This window comes from Neofelis nebulosa, chromosome 2 (assembly GCF_028018385.1).
Source record: "Neofelis nebulosa isolate mNeoNeb1 chromosome 2, mNeoNeb1.pri, whole genome shotgun sequence".
In the NCBI taxonomy this organism is placed as follows: Eukaryota; Metazoa; Chordata; class Mammalia; order Carnivora; family Felidae; genus Neofelis; species Neofelis nebulosa.
This window is the reverse complement of record NC_080783.1, coordinates 172,006,456-172,022,895: the sequence shown is the minus strand read 5'-3', so window position 1 is coordinate 172,022,895 and position 16,440 is coordinate 172,006,456. Positions and strand designations below refer to the sequence as shown.

The 16,440-nt window shown below is 40.1% G+C and overlaps 1 protein-coding gene across 10 annotated transcripts in view; it reads left to right on the top strand.

Moving 5' to 3' along the window:
* The window catches only part of NFIA (nuclear factor I A), a 576,975-nt gene that overhangs the window by 510,885 nt on the left and 49,650 nt on the right, over window positions 1-16,440 (top strand). For 8 of the 10 annotated variants that reach the window (XM_058717202.1, XM_058717201.1, XM_058717199.1 and 5 more), the window contains 2 exons: window positions 5,590-5,768; window positions 8,083-8,248. In XM_058717202.1, the coding sequence (XP_058573185.1) occupies window positions 5,590-5,768; window positions 8,083-8,248 (345 nt within the window). The remainder of the gene's footprint in view (window positions 1-5,589; window positions 5,769-8,082; window positions 8,249-16,440) is intronic. The other 2 variants (XM_058717200.1, XM_058717208.1) reach the window with 1 other exon arrangement.

The window sequence follows — 16,440 nt, the reverse complement described above, 5'->3', positions numbered from 1 at the left end:
GTGGTGTTATACACTGTGGTTTTGAATTTCTGAGGAAGCCAAGTACATAGTAGTTGACAACCCAAATAATTCAAATTCCATTTGCCTTTGTGGAAGGCTTTTTTTTTTCTCTTTAATGCAGTATTTTTTTTTCTTCCACTTTCCTCTTTTAAAGTTCTGCCTTATTAAAACCTTTACTTCTTAAACATGAGTAGTCAGGAGTTCTTAATGCCACCCATTGCTTGATGGAAATGGTTATTTTTGTGTAAAGAACATCTTACTACTGAAGAGAGATGAGTGGCTTTTTCTGGTAATGGTGCTAACACAGAAACAGTTTGGACTCTCACCTGTTGCCACTGACTCAGTGTTGATTAATGGTAAGACTGTGAAGTTTTACGAATGCCAAGGCTTGGAAGTGATCATTCCTTCTGTGAGGGAAGAGGGCTGTGTGTAACACGGTCTTAAGAGCACACACCTGAAGGGGGATTAAGTTTTATTGTTTGCGCTGCTCTCTTGATAGCTTTTCTTTGGAGTCTCGAAAGCAAATGCTAACGTGAAAAGAATCCAAGTCCCTGTCCAATCTGTGAGAATCTGTGACAGTTTGTGGACGAGGAGTAAAGCAATTAATCCTATGTCAGGTTAAATACAAGAACATATTTCACCCATAAAATTTTGGTTGGAAGAAAAATGTGGGAAGGTTCTATGAGTTTGGGCAAAACTACTAAAAATGGTGAGGAGGGATTACTTTCTTCTCTTTTTTTTTGTTTCCTCAAGATTTATAAAAGAATGAAATACAAGTTTCCAAACTTACCTGGCTATGCCTCCCTGACGTCATCTTATTTTGAGCTAGAATATGTGTCTATAAGGGCTTCCCGCTATGGAGGACTCATAGACCAAGAGTCACTTGGATCAAAAAGTCTCTCAACATACATAATAACCTAGTAATGACCTTGACCTTCTCCATCTCCAGTTTTAAATCTGCTTTAAAGAAGAAAATATCTTGGGGCACCTGGGTGGCTCAGTCTGTTAGGCATCCGACTTCAGCTCAGGTCATGATCTCGCAGTTCGTGGATTCAAGACCCACGTCGGGCTCTACACTGACAGCTCAGTGCCTGGAGCCTGCTTCGGATTCTGTGTCTCCCTCTCTCTCTGCCCCTCCCCTGCTCACGTTCTGTCTCTCTCTCAAAAATAAATAAACATTAAAAAAAAATAAAGGATGGGGCGCCTGGGTGGCGCAGTCGGTTAAGCGTCCGACTTCAGCCAGGTCACGATCTCGCGGTCCGTGAGTTCGAGCCCCGCGTCGGGCTCCGGGCTGATGGCTCGGAGCCTGGAGCCTGTTTCCGATTCTGTGTCTCCCTCTCTCTCTGCCCCTCCCCCGTTCATGCTCTGTCTCGCTCTGTCCCAAAAATAAATAAATAAATAAATAAATAAATAAATAAATAAACGTTGGAAAAAAAAAAGAAAAATAAAAAAAAATAAAGGAGAAAGCATCTTTAACTTACATATATAGTGTCAAATTTTTAGCTTTTTCTCTTTCAAACTAAAACCAAGAAAATCTTTTAAAGAAGCGGGGTGAGGGGAGGGGAATGGAGTACAAACAAGTAAACCAACCTGTCTGACCTGCTTTCTCTTTTATAAGTATCTAGTAATATGATCATTTTGTAATAAATAACTGAGCTCTACACCCTTTGGAAAATTCTGGCTCCCTGTTTTTTTGAATTGTGGCTACTTTGTTCAGAATGTGTAGGCAGTGCTGTTCTGGCCAAAGAAAACCTGATCAAATTTCCTTCCTTCTTACTCGTATTGTTTGTGAAAAGCCTAGCAGTTGTTTTAAATAAGTCTGGCCTCTGGTTAAAGTTTAAACCGGTAGTGAGATCCACCCAGAGCAGGGTGTTTCTGACACTCTCTGCTGCTCCTGGCCTAGGGTACTGAGAGTATTAGACCCCAGAAGCAGCCAATTTTGTAGTGCCTTTTAATACACAAAATTGTATTAACATCAACATGGATACAGACGGATGCACTGCAATAAACTGTAACCACTTGAGAAAAGCCTTTATTGACTCTCAAGTAAATAATGCACATTTTAAAGGACCTAAATATGCATTTACATAATGTGCTATAATTTTTTATTGTGTCAACTACTCACACACACACACACATACGTCCATAAGAGATGTTTTCCTCTGTCAAAAATCTAGACTTTTATCATTCTTTGTTCATTACGTTAGCACCACACCAGATTCATAATGGTAGTTTCTTTCTCTCTGTAGGATCCCTGACCAGAAGATCTCAATGTACCTTTAATGAATTTCACTGATTGGGCGATTGATTGGTTTAACCCCAGTGACACTTTCTAAAATGATTTGAGACTACTTAGACATAAACATATAGGCACACTGAAAACATCTAATCCAAGAGAAAGGAGAGAAGACAAGAAATAGGAGAGAAGAAAATACAAATTTAGATGTTGCTGAAGGCTGAGCTTTAGAGAACGGAAGAGCAAGGGTCTCATCCAGTAAGAGTAATACTAGCACTTTATCTAAAGAAATAGCATGTATTTAATAATATTTAACAGAACTGTGTGATGTCTGTAACACAACTATTTTCTGTTTGAAGAAATTAAAGCTCAGGATCTTGAATGATTTATACCCAGTTTCACAGTGAACTAATGGCTGAACCAGAAGGTCCAAGGCATGAGAAAGTAAGGGTTGTGAAGGCTAACCCTCTGAAATGCAGACTCAGCAATTGCCTAATTTGAAACTACAGGTTAAATGATTTCCTGGTGCTAATTAAGAATTAATTGGTCCTTATAAGTCAGTCATTGTAGAATTAATTTCATGTAGTACCATGTGTTCTTAGGTTTCTGTTCAACTCGGGGCCACAAGGGAAATTGTTTTAGGAAAATACAGTAAACTAAGATCTAAATTTAAGTTGCTAACGATGTTCTTTTACGTATTTAACAACAGTAACAAAAAGGGCAGGGGTGTTTATTAACATTAACGGAGGGATCCCGAGATGAGTTGAATGATTCCCTCTGTCAAGTTTCTTTAACTTTTATCCACCTGGTATTTACTCAAGTGATTTTTTGCCTTGGGCAGCATTCTCTGTTGGCCACTACAATTTCATAATTGAACAATCATTTATCACTTTCCTTCGAGCACCTGAAGCATTGCCGCTTTATCATTAAGGTCTGCTTCCCCGGGACTCTTGACAACAAAGTTCCCACGTTTGTGTTTGACGTGCTGCAGAAACCGAGCCTATCATTTTTTTGTGCTTACCACGTTCCCACCCTTTTTTGGGAAATACTACATTCTGCCCCTGACTAGAAACTCTTTGGTCGGATGTGATGCTGGGTCACATCTTCTCGCTACCAGTAGAGACAACCATACCATATCAGATGGTATGGTTAGGTTAGACAAAACTCCTTTGGCTCTTTAAAGCACAATTGGCAAAGTAAGAGATGACCAGAGCCATTTAACGTTTTAGCCTGTGGGTGTAAGCTCAGAGGCAATAATGCATCACCAGATTTATCATTTATTTTGTGAAGTCCTAAGTTTTACTAGTTTTTCTATAACCCCCCTGGCTTTTTTTCCAGGTGGGGAAAAAACCAAAGTTTTAAGTCTATCTGTATGGTTCTTGGTTTCTGTACCACTCTTGTATGCAATCGCTGGTTGTACGTTCAACTAGTATTTATGGAGGGCCAGACACTGTTCTGGGGATCTGACAGTGAACAAGTAAATAGAAATAGCTATTTACTCAGATGGGAAAGACTGGAAGAAGAGCACGTATAACGGGTAGAAGATCACAAGAATTCTAGTTTCAATAGGCTATGTTCAAGATGCCCTCAATTGCACGACTGAAGATCAAACTCCGTGTGCTGGCACCCTGCTGTATCCCATGCCCATAGTAGCAGCCCCATCAGTGTTTATGGGATAGATTAAAGGTTGCATGAATGAAGGGTCCCCTCAGATCATCTGCAAGGTGTGGATTAAGACACTCACTTCTAGGGGCGCCTGGGTGGCGCAGTCGGTTAAGCGTCCGACTTCAGCCAGGTCACGATCTCGCGGTCCGTGAGCTCGAGCCCCGCGTCAGGCTCTGGGCTGATGGCTCGGAGCCTGGAGCCTGTTTCCGATTCTGTGTCTCCCTCTCTCTCTGCCCCTCCCCCGTTCATGCTCTGTCTCTCTCTGTCCCAAAAAAAAAAAAAAAAAAAAGACACTCACTTCTACTCCAAACCCCCATTTGCACTCTTTGCAAGCTACAGATGCTGTCCTGAACCCCCAAGTCCTTAGCCATTTCAATTATTACAAAGCACCCCAATACTAAAGATATCCCAGTAAAGAACAAAGAACCCATGGCCAGTGGTCAATGGCGATGTATGATTTTTACAGTCTTCAGCCATGCTTATGGGGTAGTGGAAGAAAGTGTGGCCTGTCTTGCTTAGTTTGTTTCACACTTTTATGAGTCCCTCTCGGTATTAGGAAAATCTTATTCCCCAAACATTGGGGCATCCCTTTGTTTGGTCTTTGCAGGGACTCCCAGAGTTTGAAGACTTAAATTGCAAAGAGTAATAAGGCAGGATAAACACTCTCCCCTGCTTTTATTTGGGGGCTGTTTCTCTGGCCCTCCCTGAGGAAAGCTGCTGCTTTGGCGTCACTTTGTTTGAGTATCTCCGACCCTCCCTGTGTGCTGCTCTTATTCTCCAGCAGATTTTATCAATCACCCTTCGAATTCAAGGGCAGAAGTTCTCTCAGGAACATTATCAAGCGGTTCACATAAGTTTTTTAATCTAATGTAATCTTCTTGTACAAATAAAATTTAGCAGGGCTCAAATAAAAAGGAGTAATAGTTGTCTGAGATCTTGTATCAATTTTTATGGGCAGAGGGCCCACAGTTCAGCAGGGGTCACTGCCCACTCAGCCTGTGGGTTCCCCTGTCTAACATTTATGCATTTCTGACTTTGGCTTTGAATTGGCCAAAAAAAAAAAAAAGAGAGAGAGAGAGAGAGAGAGAAAAGAAAAAGAAAAAAGAAAGAAAAAAAAAGGCTACGTGAACCTTCCATGTAAAGTGAGGCATCCAAATTACACAGGTTCATTAAGTGATCATTTACTACATACTTCAAAAAAATTTCATCCTGTATTAGTCCCTAGAAATTTCCTTGAAAGGGGTATAAGAGCTTTAACAATGAATTATTGTCTATGGGTTAGCTCAGCATGAAAGAGGATCCATATGTGCAAACTAGAATTTGTCATATGTAATGTCAGTTAAATCAGGTCTAATCTACCAAATACATTTTTTATTGCTTGCTTCATTAAAAAGGCTCTTAAGGTAATGAATAATCTTCAGCTTCACCAAGGATTATTAATGCCTTTATAACTCATGTCCACTGAAAATGGAAAGACAGCCTGAAACTCTACCCTAATCTAACCTCCATGTTTGTCTTAGAGCCTTGAGGAAGAAAATCTATCAGACGTACCCAGTGTTAAATTCAGCCACATGAGCAGTGGTAAGAGTTGGGTCAGGAAAGAAAGAAAAAGGAAGCTGGACCGGGCTTAGGAGCTGTTGCAGAGCGGGTCTGTCTCTTCGTGACTCTGACGCTTTCTTTTCCTACAGCAAGCCCGCATGCAACACCGTCGACTCTTCATTTTCCGACGTCGCCCATTATCCAGCAGCCTGGACCTTACTTCTCTCACCCAGCCATCCGCTATCACCCTCAGGAGACGCTGAAAGAGTTTGTCCAACTTGTCTGCCCTGATGCTGGTCAGCAGGCTGGACAGGTGGGGTTCCTCAATGTAAGGAGACCTCCTTTTTTTTTTCCAATTTCTTTAGAAATATTAACCGAATGTAAAAATAACAAGGGGAGACCTTATGACCATGTGACATTGTGCTCTAATGTTGTGCTGATGGACTGCAGGCAAATGTCATATTTATTCTAGATTGTGGGAAAGTTAACTTGCTCTAAGAGTGATTGGCCAGGGTTTAAAAAGTGTTTGTGTTAAGTTCGCAACTGTCAAGTTTATGGATATAAATCATCTCAAGGGTGAACTGTATAACCTTCTAAGGTCTGTGGGCTGATAATTCCACCTCACGCACACTAACCCTCGAGCTCACACAGTTAACAAAATAGAAAGACCAAATAATTTTAAATAATGATTTGGAGGGGAAGGGAGGGGTAGGGGGATGAAGGGGGCACAGATGTTTCAGATCAGCTAAGTTGATATTTTTTAAAAATACAGTCTTCTAACACTTTAGATCAAGTTGACCAGTACTTGAACTCAAGATGCTCGAAGTACAGTTTATTATGGTTTGTTATTTCTGCAAGTAGGTTATCTTTCCCACTTATCTTTGTATAAAGCTAAACAGTATTCGGCAGCTTCAAATGAATATTTTCATTTTTTATCTAAGCAACCAAATAATCACGATTTGAAATAATATTCCAAATGTAAAAGTGATTTTTAAAAAATCACAAATTTTGTTTCAAAATGGAACTAAATGTTTACAATTGGATAGCTGCATCCCAAAGCCAATAATAATAATAATAATAATAATAATAATAATGAATAGTAAATAATGACCAACAGAAAGCTACATGTGATTTTCCTTTTCTCCTAATAGCTGCACACGAAGCCACAGATGAGCCGTAATTATTATTACCTAATTTAGAATATTATATCACACGGCCCTGTCACTGATTTTCCTCCCGTGCAGAAATACCTGATTCTGCATATCTGAGACAGAACAGGCAGCTTTGACTAATGTCTGGTGATGTGTTAGCAGATACATTTCTGTCTAGACAACAAATCAATATGGGGCCTTTTTTCTTTTTGCTTGTGTATTCATTTGCTTGGCTTATTCCAAAGCATTCACTTACGGACTTTCAGCCCACTCAGAAATAACACACGGACAAGTTTGCTAGCAAGAAATTGTCAGACATTCTGATTCTGATTGTCAGACAAGATATCTTTGAGGAACAATACCAAATATATAAGAGAATGTAGATGAGGGGCTAACTGAGGCTGCGTCTGCAGAATTATAAGCTTACGCTCAAAAGCCTGGGACAACTGGATCTCCCTCAGCTGAATTTTGATTCGGGACTATAGCCTAAATACCAGGTGTTATTATTGTTGCACAGTATCACTGAAGTCTGGAGTCAGAAAGGCCACCTGAGAGACCATGAAAAGTCTGAAGTGACCACCAGCATCAAGAATCTCACTTTTAAATTTCTAACTTTTTAAAAATAGTCATGACATTATCGTATATAAGTTTCAAACTCCTGGTTTTGTGTTTTGATCAATATTTTATAGGGTTTAAGTAAGCAGGTCTGTTCGTGGGACTATTTTGAAAAACTTGAATATAAAATGGATCTTATTGCTTTCTTCAGAGGGGAACTTTCTTTTGTTAAAGAGCTTTCATTTGGTTGTTCTAACATCAGGCAGCCAAATAAATATGACTTTTATGGCATATGCTTATATAATTTAAATCAAAATTAGAAGTGATATTTTTCCCTAGCAGAATTTTGACAGCTCAATTCTAAAGTTTCTGTGCCTGATGTTATACAATATGTGAAAGAAATTTTTCATGTTCACTTAACATATTTATTAAATGTTATATAATATCAACTTTGAAGAGTGAAAATAAAATATTATTTTTAATTTCCGACGCATATTTGGGAAACCTTATTGTATCTGTGTAAATAGACATGACGGAATAATTCCACAACCTATAAAACACTTACATATGAAATAAATAATACTCGTGGGAATGATGATGAAGGTAACAGTTCATACAGAAGTGAAACATTCCAAGCACAAGTTGGCAGGTTGTTTTACGGAAGCAGGATGTAAAGAAGGCCAAAGTAATTCAAGAGATAAGTTGAGGCTACATTGAGCATGTGTGCCTAAGACTACACTTTTGTGGAATGCCTTAAGGACAACCCAACAGTTTTTTAATCCATATGCTCTTATGCAAGAATTCAAACAGCTAGAATACTTCGTAATTTTACATAAAAAGATGGACTAATGCACGTTTCATTTGCAGAAGCCGCTAACGGTCGGTATGTGTTTCTTCTTTTCCTTCTGCGTGTTTGTTTTGTTCCTGCCCTCACAGCCCAACGGGAGTAGCCAAGGCAAAGTGCACAACCCATTCCTTCCCACCCCAATGTTGCCACCGCCGCCACCACCACCGATGGCCAGGCCTGTGCCTCTGCCAGTGCCAGACACAAAGCCTCCAACCACATCAACAGAAGGAGGTGCAGCCTCCCCGACCTCACCCAGTAAGTACGGCTGAGACGAGGCGCCGGTCACTGATAAAGCTCTGTGTACTTGAATCCTCATTTAAAGTTTCGTCCCAACTGCACAGGCTCTAGTGATAGGCACTCATCCCCAGCGACGGTTGTAGCGTGGGTTTGCAGGGCCGAGACAAGATCACAGCGAACACCGCTCTCGGGTACCATCGACTACACCAGATGTGGAAGTGACTGGGTGTTTGGGCGGATAACATGGTGCAACTATATGCCCAAGACTGAGAGCAAGATATGACTCTTAAATTTTGCATATTATTTCAGTAGCTGTGAGTGCTCTCAAACACAGAGATCATCAAACAGCATCTACTTGCATACATTCTTATTAGCAAAAAGCTCCTTTTGCTTTTGTGTAGGCCTGCCTTCCAGCAACTTACAGTCCAAGAGAAATGCATTTGATGAGCTATGCACCTCATACATCACACAGGAAAAAAAGGTTTAAATCAAAGTAACAGTTCAAAGATGTGTACCTTGACCACTCACCAAGAGCAAGAGCCTGGCAGAAGATCAGAGCTGATAACTGTGGTGCATGGTCAGGTGTGGCAGGGGGAGGTGATAGAAAGTATAATGGGATGGAAAAAGAAAAGAAACTCTTGGCTCTTCTCTGAATAGTATGGGAACATGTGATCAGATGATAAAAACCTTTTTAGATGATAGGAATGATTAGTTGCTGAATTAGAGGGATAGTTCCCGATATTTTAAAGATGACAAGGGGATAGGAATAGCTCGATCACATGAATTTGTCTTTTGTTAGTACCTGGTACGATGTCAAAAAAGAGTGATGGCCGGAGACAGAGTTCTGAGGTGTTGGATGGACAACCTAACCTTGACAGATGATGCGATGAGCACCTCCTTAAACCTTTACTGAGGGATCAAAGTGTAAGAAAGGATAGGAATTGTGACACTAATGCTAAGGAGAGCAGGTCTCCAAGGAGGTCTTCAAAGGTGAGACTGGAGGCAAGGAATCCATTGAGGAAAACATGAGAGGAGACCAGGAAAGAAATGTTAAGATCGAGAACTTGAGCAGCAGTTACAGAAGTTGAATGGACAGGAGCATGAGGAGGGATATTTTGTAGACCTCAGCAATGAGTGTAACAAAGGATGATTTAGACCTCCTAGGTTCCTTACTTTCAGTTTGGGGGACATAATGATATTGGGTGCAGGAGGGAAAGGGCCAGGGAGGAAAAATAAGCCTATGTTGTCACCATCCCCAAACTCTATTTAAATCTAGTCATGGGGGATAACGGCCTACAGACTGGTAGTCACATAATTACTGTGCCCCGTACATCCCTCCGTGTACCACTTTTCTGTTCACCCTCTCCCTCTCTGTACGGGACAATGACACAGTACTTTAAAAGCCTACCAGTAATACTCTTCCTCTTCATTTAAACACATATTCCTCTCCACTATCAATGTCCCACGCATTCACAGTACATTTTCCAGCAATGGGAGGGGACCCCTGTGGCCCTGTGGAAGAATCAGAATACCATGTGCAGTTACTGAAGTCTGGAAGATACGGTCTCAAATCCCCCCACCTTTTAAATTACTGGCTGTGTGTCTCTTCAAATCTGTTTCCTCATCTGTAGAATGTGGGTGATGATACCTGCCTGGCAGGGTTGTGTGAAACCTGCCATGACAAGCGCCACCTCGAAATAAATTGTTGAAGTCTTTTATTATCTGCCAAAACTCTTAGTGCAGTTTCCAGGCTTGGGTAAGGATGAAGTATGTCTGTGGGACACATATAGCTACTCAACCCTAAATCAGGCTGATGCCTTTGGGTCCATACTTCTGGATTCCACGCCATGGATTAAATCAAATGGCTTGTATAGGAAGGTATCTGTCATCATCTCATGCCCAGCCTCAAGCATTCCCTCAACATTATGTGAAGAAGTGTGGATGGGGTCCTGGCGGATCTAATTCATATGGTTGCATGTCCATTAGAACAGGGTTTAAAGATTTGGGGGGAAAGGAGGATATCAGGAGAGAGAGCCCAAAAGTTTGATATAGGTAATTTAATACTTTTGAACCATATGATTCTAGGAATGTAGGCAAAATAAAATGTTCTACTGGTGGCATAGAAAGGCTTTTATCATCATGACTTGCTTCTGGGTTTTTCTGGGGTTTGCTGAATTCACAAGAATGTGTTGTTTCACAGCAATAGCTCGCCTTACCATCTTCTCCTTTATTGATAAGACAGTTGATAGGCTGGAGGACATGTAATTTATAGCAGAGAGGAGCCTTTCAAATTAAAAATCTCAGGGGCGCCTGGGTGGCGCAGTCGGTTAAGCGTCCGACTTCAGCCAGGTCGCGATCTCGCGGTCTGTGAGTTCGAGCCCCGCGTCAGGCTCTGGGCTGACGGCTCGGAGCCTGGAGCCTGTTTCGATTCTGTGTCTCCCTCTCTCTCTGCCCCTCCCCCGTTCATGCTCTGTCTCTCTCTGTCCCAAAAATAAATAAAAAACGTTGAAAAAAAAAATCTTATAAAAAAAAAAAAAAAATCTCAAAGCCCGCTGGTCCACATTGGGAAGACATTTAAGGAACACCTCCCCCCCACCCCCCGCCACCACAGGCACACGCACAAACTCCTCTTCCATGCCCTGATTTCTGAACCAATTGATAAATAAAATACAAGAAAAAATCATAAGGAAGACCAGACAATCGCTTCTACTATCAGAGAATTTAGTTGATAACTGTAAGCAAATGTGCTTCCTAATGCTGAACCCCTGAGTTACACAGACCGATCTCTAGTGGCTGGCAATATCTGACCACCACAGGCCTTCCCAAGTGGGGTCTGCCCTCCTGTTTAGAGCTGATAGCTCGGAGGTCCAGATGGCTGCATGTTGCCTACCAGCCCCTGTCTTCCTAAGAGAAAGGAGCAGGACAAGTCATGTCTGGTTTTTACTTCTAAACTCTACAGTCTAGAAAATAGAAAGTGATCAGAGGGAAAGAGGCCACAAAGATATAGAAGGGAACAAATATCTAAGTAAAATCGCTTCCCCCTCTCTCAGCATGCATCTTGATGACTACCTTCTTTCATTCACTCATTCAGCCTTCATATAGCGAGCACTTATCATGTGCCAAGGACTGTGTTAGCTGCTTGGGATACAGAGATGGTTAATCCTTGCTCTACCGAAATGTAGGATCCTGTGGAAGGAGACAGCTGGCAAATGGGTAGTTCCCAGGAGACAACACTGGGACAAAGGCTTGGGTTCTACAGGAGCACTTGGGAGGGAGTTTGGTCTAGGCACAGAGTCTTAGCTAAAGATGATTTTGGAAAGGGTGACTTCTATTTAGTAGGGATAATAGTCTGGTACTTTAAATCTGAGGAGGAAGGTAGCGCTTCAGAAACCAGCCTGGTGGGGGGAGGGGATGTCTAAAATTAGATTACCACTGAATAAAAATTTAGGGCAAAAAATATAGTTTCATAAATTATGTACTTTCTTAGAAATTAAAATCACAGGGTGGTTGGATCCTGTTTATCTTTGCCAGTTTATTAGAGCTCAACTTTAGCAAGAAGAAATATCATGACAAGGTATTAAGTACAGATGTTCTAGATCCCAATAGCATGTTGGAAATTGAGGCTTTTTTCAAAAACACTAATTGTATGACCCAGGACAGTCTTTTCTACCTGGCGTTTGAGATGACTTCCAGTAAGATAAAATTTTCAAAATACAAGTAGGAAATCATGCCAAGGGTCTCCTATATTACCAACTTTTCTGGGCTTCAAACTCCCTTATCTGCTAATGGGAGTATCACTGGCTGCTATACCCACTCTCTTAGGCAGATTGACAGGACAAACTGGGGTGACAGATGTGCCGTGCTGTAGACAGTTAAGAGTCCAAGGCATAATTTTTAATATCATCTTATAATGAAATACAAATGGATGCCAGCCTAAAGCAGAGTATGTATTTTAACCTAATCAGTTGCCTCTGGCATCAAATATTCAACTTTGCAGCTGTGGCCAGAAAAACATGGGTGAGGCAGATTTGGGAAAAAATTTGCCTATGAAATAAATACATTTTAATGGGAGAAATCCTTACTAGTGCCCTAAAACAAAACAGAACAAACAAAACCAGGGGCGTGGGGGTAGAGTTAACAGTTATTTGGAGAAAGATTGATGTACTACTATGTCAGATCTTTTTCAGATACCATAACAAATACGGATAACCCGTAAGAGTCATTCACAATGGATGTGTTCTGTTCCCGCTAACTACCTTTGGTGGGTTTAGATACCTACTGAGAGAATATTGCTTCTTTCGTTCATTTAATAAATAGTAATTAACCATCACCTATTTGCCAAGTAGTGTTCTAGGTGCTAGGATTGAGCAGGAAATGAAAGAGATTTTAAAAATTCCCTGATCTTGTGGAGCTCAGATTACAGAAGGGAAGAAAGTCAATAAAAATAGTGAGTATAAAAGGTAGGGTGATGTAAGTCGGTTGTCTGTCGGCATACGTAGGGGTCAGGAGTGGTGGAGGTAGAGGACAACTGTCAGGGTGGGCAGAGAAGGCCTGACTGAGAAGGGGACATTTGAGCAAAGAGCTGACGGAAGTGAGAAGATGAGCCATGAGGCTGTAGGGGGAAGAGCTTTTCAAGCAGAAAGAACAGCCAGTACACCTGGCCAGGGTGGTGAGAACAGAATGAGGAAGCAAAAGTAGGAGAAGGCAAGGTCAAAGGTAAGGTGGATGAGTCTGGGAGCTGGGAGTGAGGTAAATAATGTAGGCTCTTGTAGGCCCTTGTAAAGATTTGGGCATTTACTCTTACCAAGACAGGAAGTAGAGAAGTGATAACTACCTAGTTTTTAACAGAAACACGTTGAAGGCTTTTTTGAAAATAGATTGTAGGGGGCAAGAATTAAATCAGGGAGACCAGTTAAGAGGCTGTTTGTTTGTTTGTTTTTAATCAATATAATGAGTGTCTTCAACCTGCAGCTGCTATTTTAGGCACAAGGGATGCAAAAGTGAACAAAACAGTCTCCTTCCCTGTGGACAAACAGTAATCAAAGTATAAGTAAATTAGTAACTTAGGGACCATAAGGTCTAATAGAGAAAACTAAAACAGGGAGGGGAGGTGGCACCCTGTTGCAGAATCCAGGAACTAACATGGGGCAGGAGGTGTGGTGAGAATTATTTGAAGGGAGAGCTGATAGGATTTGCTGACACCTTAGATATTGGGTTGAGGGGGGAAAGTGAGAGAAATCAACAATGGCTTAGGTTTTTTACCTGGGCCACTGGAAAGATGGAGTTGCCATGAACTGAGAGGGGAACATTGCAGGAAGAGTCATTCTGGGTGAGGGGTAGGGACCAGAGTTTGGTTTGACCAAATTATGCTTGACATGTCTATTAAGTATCTTACCAGTTGGTACAAATTATAGTAGCATGATACCTATGAAAGCTCTTTGCAGTTAACTGAGTTTTTCCATGTGCATCATCCATTAATTGGGAAGGGATTCCTGTTCAAATGTGCCATACATTGAATGGATAGTCCTCAGAGTCTTGAGGACAACAGTTGAAGAATAGGAGAAATATCTCATTACATTTGGGTCTATTTGTGATATGATGATTCCAAATGCAGTATTCTTTTTCTTAATTGTATTGTAACATCCAATTTTTATATAATAGGTTAGTACCAAGATCATACTATAAAAATGGACTTATCCAGAAAAGAAATTGCAGATTGGCATCATAGCCTAGAATTATAACAGGGAAAAAAAATGCTTTTGGATTATGATGGAAGATAAAACATGCATATTTTCTTTTTTTTAATTAATTAGGAACACAAAAACTCAATTTAAGAATGCATAAAAACTCATAACATTTTTCTCCATGCCTTCTTAGCCATGAACTTTTGGTTTTTTTTAAACTAGAATTCTATTAAAGAAGAAGCATGCAATAACAAGTTTCCTTTATTATTTATTTTTATATCTACAATGAATCTTACATACATTCATTATGCGAATGAGTATGAACCTGTTAACCAAGAATATAACAATAATCTATGATGGGGATGGAAATTTTGCAGTATAATAATTAACGTATGTTCAATGCTTTTTGGTTAGCAACACTCTGTACACAAATACGTTATCTTGTTCTGTCTTCCTAAGAGTCCTGGTTGGTCAGGATTTTATAGACAAGGAAGCTGAGATTAAAGAGTGCAGATTACGGGGGCTCCCGAGTGGCTCAGTCAGCTAAGCATCTGACTCTTGGTTTCGGCTCAGGTCACAATCTCTCAATTTCATGATTTTGAGCCCCACCCCTCCACCCCGCCTTGGACTCTGTGCTAGCACCATAGAGCATGCTTGGGATTCTCTCTCTCTCTCTCTCTTTCTCTCTCTCTCTCTCTCTCTCTCTCTCTCTCTCTCTCTCTTTCTGCCCCTCCCCCACTTGTGCTGCCTTGGTCTCTCTCAAAATAAATAAATAAACTTAAAAAAAAAGAAAAAGTGCATATTACTTTCCCAAGCTCATACTCCCATAGTCACCCGGACTGGACTCAAATGCAGGCCTTCCTATGCTCTTTCTACTATCTCATACATACTTCGTACAAATTACAGAGCAATATGACATGATTTCTGGTTGCTATTAAGCCACAACTGCCTGCTTATCTGAAATTAATCACAGCACAACAAAGTATTGAGCTTTTTACTCATGTGCCACGCACCTTAAAAGTATTTTTGCATGTGTTGTCTTATTTTAATTTTCACAATAATCCTATGAAGTAAATACTTCTGTTACCCTAATTAAGGGTTTCTTAGCCAGGTATAGCGGCGTCATGATTCACACCCAGCCACCTTGACCCTGTGGTTCATACGCTTGGCCATAGCATCCTATGGGGTATCTTTGCATTAGCCCAAAGCTTCTGTGTTTTTTTGCAGTGAAAACCCTATGGGAAAAATGTAGAAGAAGATGTTAGTTGGCCATTTATATTGCAGTATGAATTGGTCTCTGTTTCTGAGAGTAACTCTTGTTATCAGGGAAAGGAAGAGAGCAGAAGATTTGGAAGGAAATCAAACAAAAACAGCAAAAAGACGAAAAATAGGAGATGTTGATCAAGGCAGATTTCCTTTATTCTCCACGACTCCTGAGAACTTGGACTGTTGATGAGTGCTTTGAAGAATTATTTTCTGAGTTACCACCCAAATAATGGCCCCTCTCCTTTTCACCAACACTTTTCCTTAAAATGTATAACACACTGTTGTAATCAATAATTGGATTCAGAACAAGCTAGTGAATGATACGTCATATTTTCACAATTTTTAGGTGACATAAGGACTGTTTCCTCTTTCAGAGAAAAACCAATGGATAATTGCAAGAGAAAATGGGGGAAAAAATAAGTTAGTGGCTTCCTTTCACAAAACACTTTTTCATTAGTGATGCCTGAACTATTCCATTATTCTTTTCCTTTAAATTTTTTAAATTACATTCAATAAAATCTATTCTTTGCTGTAAACTTCCACAAGTTTTTATAATATCATAGATTCTTGCAACCAATTCTACAGATAGGATAGAGAACAATCCCAAAACTTCCTTCTTTTTCTTACCTACTTTTAATTTAATGTCTGAGGTTATTTTGTGCCAGGGAACTTGATTGCAATCCATTTCCACATTGGTATCATTTTTTGTTTTGTTTTGTTTTGTTTTTCCACATTGGTTTTAATTTCTCTACCAGTTCTGCTGCTATCTTCATTACATTTAAATTTTTTATATTCTTCTGAATTAGAAAGAGACCTATATAATATGCAATATTTTAATATTTGACGATAGTGGCATTTCATATGAGAGGAAGGAGAGTATTATTCAATAAAGTTACCCAGACAACTGGGTAACTTGTCCAGGAAAAAAAAAAAATTCCTTACACCAAAATAAATTCTAGCTGGAAGAAAAAACCAAACATACAAAGGTTAAGCCTTAAGTGCCACATGAAAATATAGAACAATTTTAAAAATAATATTGGAGGTGGGAAGGCCTTTCTAAATAACACACACAAATATAACCCAGAATCCATGAAAGGAAAGACTGATAAATTCTACTTTAAGAGTATCAAAAATTTATGCATGGAAAAAAATAACAAACAAAAAGACAAAAATGAAAGTGGGAAAAATATTTGCCACACATGTGACAGAGGGTTAAATTATATAAACACCAGTAGTCCAATAGAAAGACCAAGAAACAGT